The 14,981-nt window shown below is 35.6% G+C and overlaps 1 protein-coding gene across 4 annotated transcripts in view; it reads right to left on the bottom strand.

Annotated features, from left to right (window-relative positions):
- Positions 1-3,579: 3,579 nt before the first annotated feature.
- Positions 3,580-14,981, bottom strand: part of UBE2E3 (ubiquitin conjugating enzyme E2 E3) — an 88,812-nt gene continuing 77,410 nt past the window's right edge. For 3 of the 4 annotated variants that reach the window (XM_036858223.1, XM_036858224.1, XM_036858225.1), the window contains exons 4-6: positions 10,085-10,217; positions 6,012-6,159; positions 3,727-4,365 (exon numbers count right to left, since the gene is read on the bottom strand). In XM_036858223.1, coding sequence (XP_036714118.1) covers positions 4,268-4,365; positions 6,012-6,159; positions 10,085-10,217 — 379 coding nt within the window. In that variant the 3' untranslated portion in view covers positions 3,727-4,267. Of the gene's footprint in view, positions 4,366-6,011; positions 6,160-10,084; positions 10,218-14,981 lie in introns of all 4 variants that reach the window. The other variant, XM_036858221.1, reaches the window with a different exon arrangement.

The following is a 14,981-nucleotide window of genomic DNA, read 5'->3' as shown; positions in this document are numbered from 1 at the left end:
AAAAAGAAAGAAAAAAGAATTCTTGCCCAGAAGGGCACCTGGTTTGTTTGCTCACACTTGGAAATATGTACATGCTTGAACTGCTTCTATTATTTCTGATGTTTGTACAGATGGTGTCTCAGAGAAACAGAGAGACTGACAGACTGAAGGTACATGATAGTAAAATGGAAAGGTTTCATCAAAAGAGCTGGACTTGAGATAAACTTTAGGAATTGGGAGATTTGGGGGAAAAACTGCTTTTAATGTTCTATGTTAAAAACACCTGCATAATTGGCTTTAGCCTCACTGGATTTCAGCAAGGTAACCTACAGATACAAAAGATTTAAAGTCAATTTATAGTTCTCTAAATGCACTCATTGGTAATATCTAGGTTGATTCTGTCTGACAAGGCTTTAACACCACTTGTCCACACCAGTCCTAAAAATTCATTTCATAACCACTTTGAAAGGACTATCATTCCACTGTGTAGAAACATCCCATTGCGCACTGGAGCGGTTCACTTAAATCACTGAAGAACTTTACCAAAAAAAGGTTAACAAACTAGTTACAAAAAATTGATATTTCAAATAATGCCTAGCTACTAAAAAGTAATTATGAATTATTTTTTATTATTTCGGTATTACTTGAAAAAACTTATTAATTGAAACATGAAACAAGGGATTTATTTACATAGTCTATTTATCTAAAGTAAGAACCACTAACTGAAATATAAGTGGATAATTATTGTAGAATCATTAGCTCAACCCCTTCAAATCATTTGCAATGGTTTTATGAAAATTATTAATGCTTCAAATCATGCCATGATTCTGTCCAAAGACCACAATATGAATGTCAGCTGAAGACGTGCAAATGTACTGCATTAACATGACTAGGACACAGGTTACTATGTGATGCCACAGGACTGAAACTGACTGGAGTATTACAATGCAGTCATTCTTGTATTGCTGTAAGAACACACATGGGCAAGTAGAGGACTGACTCCAAGTACACAGCACCTCCACGTCCTTATTAGAAAGAGTAACATACACACGGGCCAAATCAAACCTATGAATTTTATCCCTGTGACACGTTAGGATATCCTAGTTCAGGAAAAAAAAAAAAAAAAAAAAGGCAATGTCTAGATAACTAATGTATCTTCTTATTTTGAAAAAGGTCATCATTAAATGATTGATAAATTTATCAATATAAATCTTCTGATGTAGTCATGTGATGCACGGTTAAAGAAATTTAAAATAACATCGTTTATCTCATTTTCCAAATTAAAAAAGGGAAGCCAGTGATATTAAAAGTATTCTTATGACAAATGTCTGAGACAGAAGATAAATAAACATACCTCGTATTCATTGGAATCAATTAAAAAAGGCTTATTTTGTGAGGTTCCATTTGAGACTAAAATAGAAGATTAAAATAAGGATTGACTAAAATGCAAAACTGTACTTTATCTTATAGATTACCTTTCAGAAGTTTTCTAATTTATGTATACCCGCTTTTACATATAAACATATATATGTTCAACACTAACTGTAATGCTATAAACAAAAACTCTTAGCCTAGTGGTAAAGAATGGGGCTGTACCTCTGCATCATACTGGCCGTGTAATCTGCATCAAGTTATTTAACCTGTCCGTGAATCAGTTCTATTCTGTCAACTGAGGATCATCAGAGTGTCTCTCTCCTGAAGCTTTCTGAGGGATAGTAAATGAGATGAGGCACCTCAGTAACTAAGTGGAGCCTGGCATGTAGTGGTCTGTGCACTGCATGGCCCCTCTGAGGGCACACAATCATAATTAGAACACTCCAGGCTCAACAGGGTACATGGTGCTATGGCCATTCTTGAATACTTACAACATTACATTTGGACTTGTAAAATTTGCTCTTAATGAATAAGAAAAAGTCTAGGTTTTAAAATATCACAATTTACATCTAGAACAAAGTTCCATGGTGAAAAAAAAACCTATCTGTAGTACACATGGATGGACATCTATGTAACTGGGAAGTGGATCAAAAATAGAAAGGATTTTTAAAAATTCAGAATTTTAAGAGAACCTAATAGTAGGAACCAAAATGATGACTTATTACTCAGTCCATTTGAAACTGTGGCCTGTTCCTGGCAAGAGAAAGTGGAACAAGCATAACAAATTTTATAAGATTAGAACGACTGAGTTTGAGGACTAAGGACTAATAGAGAACAGGGAAATAATGAAATTAACTTCTTTGAGTTTTACATAAGAGATGGAAGTGTCTTATTTAAGGCCACAAAGGTAGTTTGTGGAAGAGCCACAAATATTTTTATGTCACCAGTTCTCTCCACTCTGTCCCAGGTGGTATGGGACACAGCCTACAAGTAAGCAGTTTGGTGGCAGTAATTAGGCTGATAGCAAATGAAGGAAGTCAAAGGATAGCATCTCCAAATATCCTGATATTCAGTATGATGAAAGCTTTTCTAGGACTAAGAGATGTTTATTAACCTAGGATGCAGAATGTACAATATTGGAAGTGGGTAAAAACTACTTTCTACAGCTCACCTACATAGAAATCCTTATAGCTTACATAAAAGATGCCCATTCTCATCACATTAACTTGAACTCCAGTACAGATTATTAGTTACTGCTTAAAATCGTCAAGGCTCAGAGGTTTTCATAAGCCTAAGCCTGTTTGGTGTACCTCTGTAACATGGAGAGATTCTTTTTGTTTTTTTTTTTGGCGGGGGGCGGAGAGGTGGGTGTGTGTTAAGTGAAAGATAGATATAGAAGTGTAATTTTATTTTTACCCTGATTTAAGACTTCTACTGACAAATACTCAAGTAGGAGTCCATTATTCTTTGTGAGAGTATATACAACTAGAAATGTTTTACTTTATTATCTTGGAGCAATGTATTTTTATGCTAATAATTCCAGCCTATAAGTTTTAGGGTGTTTTTCCATATTTAGGACTGGAGAAGATATTTGCCCATATTCCACAACTTTGGTTACATGACCAGAGAATTACCTCAATAACTATCCCAGTCATAGAAAAAAACATTTATACTCTGTTGACCAATCTGAATATTGAAAAATAAACTAGCTCCTGTAAGAAATCTAATATTTAATAATTATAACTAGAAAGAAGGAATTCATATAACCTATTAAACCCTTAAAATTCCCTATTCTTCCAACTGAGAAATAATGCCACAACTGCACAGTAATCCAGAGTTCCAGTCTACCTTCAGGGCAGACAAGGGTTTCTGTGTTCATCTCTGCCTCTGCCTATATCTGTTGGACAAATGCATAATAGGAATGGTAACGCACACCAAAAACACCATGAAAATTCAAGAACAGGATTAGAAGTCAAAAATGCATGAAAGACACAGAAGGGCTACCAGATTAAAGTTATTTGACAATACTGCCCAATGGTGGACAGACCATTCTGGAAACAAAATCTCGTAAGCCAGGATTTCATGTTATTTTTAGCTCAAATATCATATTATCAAAGTAGAGCTTCATTTTTTTTTTGAGACCAATGGTTAAAAAACGCAGTTTTGTATATTTAAACTCATGTATTCTCTCATTAGGACTTAAAGGAAAAAAACTCTACACATTTATAAGATTTCAAATGTTTTCAATTTAATAAATGATTTATTTATACTAGTCCTCTGTAGTCAATCTTCATATCCACATTTTTATTTCATCAACAATCATCTCAGACACACCTTCTAACAAGACTGACTTAAAATATTACGACAGGAAACTATGCCTTCAGGAGCATGTTTATTGTGTTTGAGATGATACATCAGGTGCTCTCTGAGCTACAAAGGGTAAAAGGAAATCCTCTCGTTACAAACTGACAAAGGTAAAAGGTAAAACATTTTTCACAACAGCATGAACCACATACTCAGAAATAGATCTGGGTTTAATACAAATGACATAATTCCTAGTCATCTACGGCTACTATTATAACTTCATACAGATAATGAATTAGGCTAAAATGCACTATAATATTTGGTAGACTTCAGGACCAGTATCCTTAGTACATCACAAAATACATTTTGATATCCCAAAGAAGCAAGACTTGCAAGTAGGCGTTTTAAACGTAACTAATCTACAGCTACAAAGTTCTACTCTTGATAGCATTTACCTTTTTGGGGAGTCTCCCAGTCTCCAAAGGATAAAAGCAGAGAGTAGAATCAGTATAACATATACACAGAAGTCCGTATTGTAAAGGCTATAAAGATTTGCAGCACAGTGAGAAGATGCCTTCTGCGCCTTCACACTGCATACAAATTATGTGAATTATGTTGCATATCGCTTGGTCCACTGTCTGGCTATCCTGTCATGTTCTGCTCTGTTGGTCAAATACTGAGTGGCTATGCTTCCAACCAGAGGATCCGCTGGAAAAGTGGAAAGAACATTAAAAGATATTATATGGTGTCTTAAAGGTTCAGTTTTAATAGTCTACTGAATTGAAATGCTGATTTTTCAGCAGCATCTTGATATATAATGGCTAATTTCTCAAAAGAAAAATGTTAAAGTAACATAATCATCTTTATATTTTACTATTCAAATTAGAAAAGCCTCTTTAAAAAATAAATGTTGAGTTAATAAGTCTGATTTTTAAAAATGTGTATGCCTTTAATATACAAGAACTATTTTTCACTCTCAGCATTTTATTGAACAATGAAAGTGTGCTAGATGATTGTATTTGTTTTTCTACGGATATTTAAAAATTAATTTTTCCAAACTCAGATCCTATGATGCAATGCTATTCAGAATGAAATATTTCCTTCATTCTGTACAATAACACGACTTAAATCACTACCCTTACCTCCATTTGAAAGCTTACTTGCCATTTTGTTTTAAATAGTATTGAGTGAGAAATTGAATCTGAGATGTAAACTTTATTTTGAACTTATTTTTCAAAAAGGTGTACTATGTACCACGTTTGAAGTACACCAAACAACAGCCAGTAAAACGTAAAGCTCTCTTCCCTCCTGACTCCAACTACTCAGAAGTTTCTCTTCCTGGCAAATAATTTATACCTGTTCACAGCATTTCTACCCAGAGACATTATACACATTTATAAGCATTTAGAATATTGTTACGCATGTGTGTTTTTTTTCAGTGCCTTGCTTTTTTACTTAACATATCTTAGAGAGTTTTCTCTAACCATTCACATAGAGCTACCTCATTAAGCTACATCCTCTATTAATGGATATGTAGGTTATTTACAATCTTTTGCTTCAATAAAAGATGCCACAATGAATATCCTTCTATATATCGTTCTATCTATCCTTCTATCTATCTATCAATCAATCAATGTATTTTGGGTATATGTACAACTGCTAGGCCTAATATAATAGTAATAACCTTTGGTGATTGAGTCAATGTTTAGAAAAATTAAGCCAACTTCTTTAAAAAATGACCACTTAGTAAGAGAGCATATGCGAAATCCCAGGTCTAAACATTATTTTTTCAAGTCAGCTACCCACATTAAAGATCATGTGTGGCAGTTAGGCATTTCTTCCAGATTACGCACTAATGACTTTATCTCTGAGTTTTTATAATCATAATCTAGTCTAACTCTCTCATCGGCTATCATTTTAATATCGACTATTACCACATCTAATACAACCAACCATAATCCGAAAAGGAAGGGAGAACAAGAAGCCCATCATTACTGAGAGGCTGCGTTAAAGCACACGGCAGCATGGAAGGAGCAAGAGAAGGAGGCAGTGGTGTCAGAAACATTACTTTACTCCCGTCAAAAGTGGTTTGTACAACTCCATTAATTTAGAAAGCAGAGAGTCACCAATGACAGGGAGAAAATAATTATAGGGTAGTATGCCATTAACAAATTAAAGGAAGTTATTGTGAAACTTCTGGTCTATTCTAATTGAAATGGCATGGATAATTTCCTCAAAAAGTGTTTTATGCTGATCTTTCTACCAACAGCATTTACTTCTTAAATTCACTTTAAACTGAAAAAAATGCACTGTTTTTGTAGCCTCATCGCATATGTTAATAAAAATCTGCTTACCAGGGTTGCAGTCTGTCAAAAGAGAACAAATTGACAGCAAAACCTTTGAAATAGTCAAAGCAGGACTCCAGTTGTCTTTAAGGATGTCCAGGCAGATGACTCCCTGACTATTGATGTTGCAGTGATAGATTCTGGTGCGGAAAGTAACCTAAGGGCAGTGACATTAAAGACAGAAAGAAAATAAAAAGCTTTGTTACCAACTAAAACTCTCACTAGCAAAAAGGAAGTGGAACATATCACAGATCATAGCAAATAGCATATAATTTCATTGACGAGCTAACAAACACTAGGTTTAAGTAATAGCAAAATTAAATGGTTTTATTTAATTCAGTTCAGAGAAATTTTGTTTTTACCCAGTATAGCAGGAACTATGTTGCTTTTAAACCAAATGAGTCGCTGAACTGTTTAAACAAATGATACGGTAATTCTATGAATGAGTGTGTGGGCGTGCACACACACACCACTATTTAAAGACAGGAAGTGAGGGAGAACACAAACGTTTTGGTGCCAAAGGTAAGAGAAACTAGTGAAGAATTTTTTTAAACATAAAACTAAAGTTACATTAGTTTCTTGATAGAAAAAGGTCACCAACTCAGCTAATCTCTTGCCATGTGTCCGAAAATACTGGAGAAGGTTGGTGAAATCACCAGCCTTTCTATTTCTCAGACTTTCATTTCCACAAATGGCTCACTGTCTTGTTAGACTAAGACAGTAAAATGAAACAAGTAAGGTCTTAAGCTACTGAATAAAGGAAACTATTATATCCTTGAGATATGTGAAAAAAGAGAATAAATCATGGAAACAAACACTCACCAGTTTCAAACAATCACAAACACAAATTGGGTGGTTAATTCTTAATTTGGAGTTGCAAAGAAAAAAGACAGTGCCTGATCCCTTGGAACTAGCTATGTACTGTGATCTCCCAAGTGGAGTCTGGGAAGAAAATGTTTAAAGCACTCAAAAGTGTATTTCTGATAAGGACGCATAATTAAAAACAAGAAAGAAACCACTGGCGTGGTGGGGAAGGAGGAGAAAGAGACCACAGTAGTACTCGTTTTATCCACGGTTTTGCTTTCCATGGTTTCAGTTTTGGACCCCTGAGGTCAACTGGGGTCCAAAAATATTAAATGGAAAATTCCAGAAATAAACAATTCATAAGTTTTAAATTTTGCGCTGTTCTGAGTAGCATGATGAAATCTTGCCCTGTCCTGCTCTACCCTGCCTGGGTGTCCAGCATAATCCTGCCCAGTCAGTCCACTAAGTAGCGTCCTGGTTATCAGTTCAACTGCTGCGGGGTCGCAGTGCTTGTGCTCAAGTCACCCTACTTTATTTGATAACGGCCCCAAAGCTCAAGAGCAGTGATGCTGGCAACTGAGATCTGCCAAAGAGAAGCTGTGAAATTCTTGCTTTAAGTGAAAAGGTGAAAGTTTTTGACTTAATAAGGGCAGGAAAAAAAATTCTACACTGAGGTTGCTAAGATCTATGGTTAAGAATGAGTCTTCTATCCATGAAATTGTAAAAGGAAAAAAACACTTGTGTTAGTTTTGCTGTTGTACCTCAAGCTGAAAAAGCTACAGGCATAAGTGCTTAGTTACGATGGAAGAGGCATTAAGTTTGTACAAGATATTTTGAGAGAGAGAGAGAGAGACCACAATCACATAACTTTTATTACAGTATATTGTTATAACTGCTCTAACTTTATTATTAGTTATTGTTAATTTCTTACTGTGCCTAATTTATAAATTTATAAATCATAGGCATTTATGCATCGGAAAAAATAGCATCATATAGGGTTCAGTACTCTCCATGATTTCAAGAATCCACTGAAGGTCTTGGAACATACCCCCTGAGGATAAGGAGGGACTACTGTATATAACTCTAGAACTGTTCTAACACAGTACATACTAGTTACACAGAGCTCTTAAAATGTGGTTACAAGAATTAAGATGGGCTAAAAGCATAAAATACATACCAGATTTCAAAGACTCAATATCAAACAGAATGTAAAATATGGCGCTAATGATGCTTCTATTGATTACATGTTGAAACGACGATATTTTTGGATACACTGGATTAAGTAAAATATTATTAAAATTAATTTCACTGTTTCTATAAAAAATTACACATGTAGCTTGCATTATATTTCTATTAGACAGCCCTGCTCCAGAATATGGGAATAATGTATGTTCATATCGTTGACAGCTGACTACTCAATAGATATGCATGGCTTACAAACACAATTAATACTCTGATTCCTTTCAGCTTTTAACAATCAATGAACAGAAGAGAATTAAATTTCTATTATTCTTCAAGAAGTTCAACACCTTATCTGAACTTCAAAAGTAAGCAGAACTGTAGAGAAATAATTATACCTAAACCAAGATAACAGCAGAAGTCTTATTTCTTTTTCACTTGTCCAACTATAGATCTGAAGAATGCTTCATAATACTGCATAAGATATCTTAGGGAAGAGGAAGGAATCAACATTAAAGGGTTAGAAAATAAAGATATTGAGACTTTAGTGAAAAAATTAACATGCTAAATTAATAAATAGCCATCATATTAACCAAAATAATTATGACAAATCATATACAGAACTATGCTAGTCAATCTCTATTTTCCATTAAAAGATTCCAAGAAAAATGTCTCTTCCTTTAACAAATTTTCCCTCATGTATAAAAATTATTTCATAAAAACTATATCTTGCAAACTTTTTTTCTAATTTTGCTACCATGTTAAAACCAATTTCCAATATGAAAAATGATGAAAGTAGAAATAAGCCTCACTATAAATACAGTCATGTGCTATTTTGCTAAGGTTTTGTTTGCTATAACACAGAAAACTTAAGCACTGAAGGCAAACTGAATAGTTAATGATATATTGGCATTTAACATGTGTCATTTTGAATGTGAATACAATCTGCAGTATTATTAACATGAGGGTTTTGTCTCTTTCTTTGATTGATCTAGCAAGAGATACTCGACATACCCAAGAACATTAAATAAGACAATCATTTAAAGATCTTAGGTTCTGATGGGACCACACAGTAAAGCACTCAAAAACTGACAGCTGTAGTTGAGAGCCAATACCTCTAGGTGAGAGGGAAACTTGGTATCTGCAATTTGAGGTAAATACCACTAGGTGGAACTGTTGTTACCTTGTTAGATAAGGGAGAAATGATCTGCCTTCTTTCCAAAAAAAAAAAAATCCTTTATCTTTACACACACACACATAACAACACACATGCACGTGAGGCAGGCATTAAATCGCTACATATATTTTAAATAGTGAAGGGAACATAAGGAACTACGCTAAAAGTTAAGGGCTTGATAACACTTCTCCCTGACATGTCAGAAGTCTTTCTAACTACAGCATAATTATGCTCAGGCTTAATACTGATGGTAAAAACTGCTGGCTTGACCATTTTATTGGGAGAAGTCAGAGGAGGAAGCTATTCAAGTAACTGCTATGTTTAAGACTTGAAAAATAATTGCCAGTGATCACAAGACACAACTCAACCCTTCTCGCTGTTATCCACCTAACTGACATTCAGAGGCAACAGGAGGCATAAGTCAGCCAGCCACCCTCACTCCCACTAATGCATCATACTTACAGAGAGCACAAAAAAGTTTATTAAATAGTATTAGTTCTCTCTTCTGTGCTATAGGTATCTAGTCTTTGCTCATCTATAAAGATAGGGTATTTAACATAAGATTCAAGTTACTTAACTCTTCTTTCCGGAAGCTGTCAGACAAATTTACTTTTTATCCCAACAGGTTTCTTAAGCAAGGTTCATAAGATACTTTTTCTCATATCATAAATCTAAAATTTATGTGCTTACTGATGTGCAAAGTGGCATACTTTCACTTACAATTAACAAACTCTCCGCTGGTTACAAAGTTATTTGTAAAAGACACAAATCAATTACTTCTAGTTTTAAAAATCCTTGGTTACATGAGAGTTTCTGTATAATCCATGAAAAACAATTAAATAAAAATAACTGCGCCCATCCCCTAGAATAAACTGACTGTGGAAAAGGATAAGTATTAAAGAATGCAATTCTAGGTTCTTACCTTTGGTGGCTTAAATGGATAATCAGATGAAAATGTGATATCCAGAAAAAACACACCACCTTCATATACAGAACCTGGTGGACCAAGTATAGTCGATCTCCATTCATAAATGTTATCTCCTTTAGGCCCAGCACTATTTAAAAGAAATTAAAAATCAATGTGTATATCTGTGATCAATGAATTTAACATCTTAAACCAATTAAGTATCAAAGGTAAATTAGCAAACTAGAACAAGAAGAGATAAGTGTAAAAGAAATAAGTCTCAACCAACTTGTGCACGCATGTGTGTATAAACATATTTGGAAATATTTCTAACTTACAGAAAAATCACAAAAACAAAGAACACCTGTATAACTTTATCCAGAATCCCATTTTGCTCATTTGCTTTATCAACTCCCTCTCTCTCCCTCTCCATCTCCTCCTGCTAAAAAAAAACAAAAACAAAAAACCCCACACACATACACAACACCACAACACACACACACACAAAGTGCTTTTTTTTCTGAACCATTTGAGAGTAAGTTGAATGTATCATGGCCCTTTCCCCATAAATATTTCAGTGTGCATTTTCTAATACAACTGCAATATAGCTACAATTTCAGTAAAAGTAAAATCTACACAATACCTACAATCTGCAAAATGTTATCAACTGAACCAATTACGCCTTAGAAAAAATCTTAGTTTTCCTCCAGATACAAGATCCCAGTCTTGGGATCGACCATCTATATATCCTGTGCCTTTAGTCTCCTTTAATATAGAGCCTTTTAGCCTTCCTTTGCCTTCTATAGTATTAATATTGTTGAAGAATACAGTTTTTCTTTTAATAGAATGCTCATCATTTTGAACTCGTCTGATGTTTCCTTATGATTAGATGCAGGTAGTTCAGCCCTGGCTAGAAGAGAACGTTAAGTGATGCTGTGTTCTTCTCAGGGTGTCACATCCAGAGGCACACTGGTGATGTTAATTTTCACTATCCAGATCAAGTGCTGTCCAATTTTCCTACTGCAACCAATAAGCAACCTTTGCAAATACCCCACTCTTCATCAGAATTTCTCCCCTAGATTTAACATCGACTTGTGATTCTTGGCTAAACTAAACCTTACTATGATAGTGATAAAATCATAATTTTCCAACGTCAGCATTTCCTCCACATTTACCAGCTGGCCCCTGAGCCCTCTCTTCTCCTGATTCTATGAATATGTATGTGTATTATTGGTGAGGTCTCATGGATTCCTATCTTTTTTCCTAATGATTTAGAATTCTTACTGAATTTAATTATTTTGATACTCAAATCACCCCAGATTTGGCCACTGGGAACACCTTCAAAATGACCCTGTATCCTTGTGATAGGCCACCATCATTTTTTTGAACACTTCCTTACTTTCTGGCCTAACGATATGTTCCAGGCTCCCATCCTTGGAATCTGCCATTTCTTCAAGGAGCCCTGGTTCCTTTTAGTGGGAATGTTGTTCAAGGTCTGAGTGCTAGGTGCTATTAAACCCCAAGTACATTACATTGTGTTCAACACCATCATTTCATTTATAAACTACAATGAGAGATAATTCAAAGTCTAAACTCACAGTTATTTGTTAGTAAGACACATCCAATACCCCTTAAACCCTTTTCAAATTTACCTTACACACTTCCATTTTTCTCTAACCTTTACACTATAGACTAACTTGACTTTCTGCACTAAGGTATGTATAAAGTTTTTCTTCTTTTAAAATGACCATCAATTTAAAAATGATCTGCATGTTTGATTTAAAATAAGTGCAAACCAGCATTGATAAAGCAACCACATTAATTACAATAGGACATTCAGGTATACGTTAAATGATTTAACTATAGCTTATTAATTCTGTAAAACATACACTGCAGACTGTAAACATCAAGTAGGCGATGCTATCAATAATCACTCTGACAACAGTTCATACAGAAAGGGTGGAGAAAACTTGACGGTACAATCAAAATGTTTACAGGATGTTTCAAAAACCTATTTTTAAGGCAGATATATATGAACTATAAAATCTTACTTTTATGGCCTATTTAGGGAAAATGCACTTTTGAAAAATACTATTTTCTAAGTTTTAAGTATACACAGCAACTGGAACTAATTACAGTAATGGCTCATTTTTCTGTCATCATCTGAGAATCAGGTATATTCCCCAAGGGAATTTTCACTGTAACTAAAAGCATACAAAATGAAGTACCAATTTTGTTTTACAAAAGGAGAAGTTTAAACTGATTCAATGGCATTTCCTTTTCTAAGTTAATTTTTCCCTTGATGACTCAAAGTAATCGTTATAAAACTAAATTATAGTATGAGACTTTTATAGTACAGCTGCTATACTAAAATGTTTTAAACTACACGTCACACACTGATGATAATAATGATGATGATGATGATGATAATAATAACAACAGCAGCTAAGGTTTACTCCATAATAAGCCAAGCATTTGTCAAAGCACCATAGTGCATATCTCATTTAATTCTCCTTACAAACCTATGAATTAGGTACTATTATTATATTCCTATTTTTAGATGAGGAAACTAAAGTTCAGAGAGTTAAATAACTTTCCATACGTCCCACAGCTACAAAATACTCAGAGAGAATTTGGACAAAGTCTGAATAAATCTCTATTGACTTCAATAGTTTTGCTATATTTATATTCCCTCTTATAATTTCAGTGCTACTATGTGTAATTTAATCTCCAGTCAAATTTTGCAAATACTTACTTGGGTAGGAACCCAAGGAGAGCAATTCTCCAAAGAAACCAAATTTCCTCGGTGATATTCTTTGGTTCTTGGCAGAAGAACTATGTTATGCTTCAGATGGCTGGGGATTACTATATTTTAATGAATCACAGAATTTCAGCATGAAAAGGATCTGGTTGAAGCCAAACCCCTCCTTTTACACTTGAAGAAACCAATTCACAGAAAGTAAGCGATCCATCTTAACTCCCCTCTGCCAGTTGGTAGAAGAGCTGGAATTCCCACACCAAGTTCTTGGTTCTTAAATTTGCTGTCTTCTCAGTTATGCTATTCTGCTACAAGACACTAAGGATATGGTTATTGCAGCAGGATATGAAATGTGACTTTCCCTACTGTTTTGGAGGAGACCTAGCAGGGTTGCAGCTTATGGCTGTGTTCTAAGGAACCTAGCCTAAGGTGAGTTAGGGCTAAAAATCCACCTCTTGTTGGCTGCCTTGTCTGGAATAAGAGTCTCCATTTTCCTTCTCACAAAGATGCCACCTGCTAACCAAGATGGGGGGTTGGGGGTGGTAAGGAGGGGGTGTGCGGGTGTGCTGGAGGCACGACTGACTCCACCCTAATTCAAATGTAACATTTTATAGGCTAGTAATTGACCTGCCACTGAGGCTTCACAGCTGAGTAGAAAATGGGTGCTAAATGCTGACAATCTCAAGATAGGTGCTAGCCACACCTTTTCACTAGTTCTCAATCTTCTCTTTCTCTTTTCCAAAAAGACAACACTCCAGCAATTCTACACTCCATCCTGGATCATCTATTTTTCCCTCTCTGGTGAATCATGCCCACAAGAATACTACAGTGCCATTTCTCCAATCTTTATTTAAAAACTAACCACGATTCCTCTACCCCTTCCAGCTCTCATCTCAATTACCTCTAACAGGCTCTTACTCCCCGACACTCCACTGAAACAGCTCTCATCCAAGGTCACCAATGACCTCATCACTAGACTCGATGCTCATTTCTCAATCTTCATCTTATTTGACTGGCCCAGCAACATATGACACAGTTGGTCACTTCTTCCTCCTTGATATAGTTTCTCTGCTTTGTTGCTAGAATAACATACTGGTTTTCCTCCTAACTTTCTTGGCCTCTCCTTCTCAATCACTATTGCTGTTCCTTATCTCCCTAACCTCTAAATATTGCCAATCTTCCAGAGCTCAGTCCTTAAACCTCTTCTCCTAACTACATCTACTCTTTTGTTGATCTCCTGCAGTTTTATGGCTTCCAATAGCATCAGTTAGCTCTGAACCTACAAACCTGTATCTCTAGCCTACATTTCTATACTAAATTCCAGAGCTATATATCTAAATGCCTACTAAACCCTCTTTATTTTGAAATCTAATATTTTGTATCCAGTAATTTTGAAAAGTTTAACAAGCCCCAAACTGAATCCCAGATATTCCAATTCCTCTTACAAGCTTCCCTAATTCAGCTAATGGCAACTCTTTAGTTCCTCAGGGCAAACACCTAGACCTCACCCTTGACAACACTCTTTCTATCCCACCTCCTGTAAATTCCACTGGTTTTATCTTCAAAACATACCTCAAATTCTACCACTTCTCCCTACTCCTACCACCTCAACCTTCATTGAAAACACCAGCATTCTCTGTCTGGTTAATTACAATAGCCTCCTTGCTTCCACCTGAGACCCTAAGCCCCACCACGGTAGTCTATTCTCAATGACAACCAGGCAGAGCGATAAGTAAATCAGATCACGGAACTCTGGTCAAAACCCTCCAACGGCTTACCTCCTTATTCTGTGTTAAAGTCAAAGTCTTCTGACCTATAAGGCACTGTTATCATTTGCTGCTACCATCACCACTACCACCCTTCTTATCTGCTCCTCCTTTCCTTGCTCAACTGGCTATAGCAACCTGTTTCTCCAACTAAAATGTACATTTCCATCTCAGGGTCTCTGTACCAGTGTCTCTGCCTGGAATGCTCTTCCTCAAGATATCCACGTGGTTTGCGCCACCACCTTCTACAGGTCTTTCTTGGCTCAAAAGCCACCTTCTCAGCGAGGCCTTTCTTGGCCACTCTACCTAAAATGTCACACACGGTCTCCACACATTTCACCCGCCTTTCTATTTTTTCTCCATAGCCTCTATCGCTCTCTAACATATATTT

Source organism: Balaenoptera musculus, chromosome 7 (assembly GCF_009873245.2).
Source record: "Balaenoptera musculus isolate JJ_BM4_2016_0621 chromosome 7, mBalMus1.pri.v3, whole genome shotgun sequence".
Classification (NCBI taxonomy): domain Eukaryota; kingdom Metazoa; phylum Chordata; class Mammalia; order Artiodactyla; family Balaenopteridae; genus Balaenoptera; species Balaenoptera musculus.
Note: the sequence above shows the minus strand (reverse complement) of the source record. Positions and strands in the feature narration are given on the sequence as shown.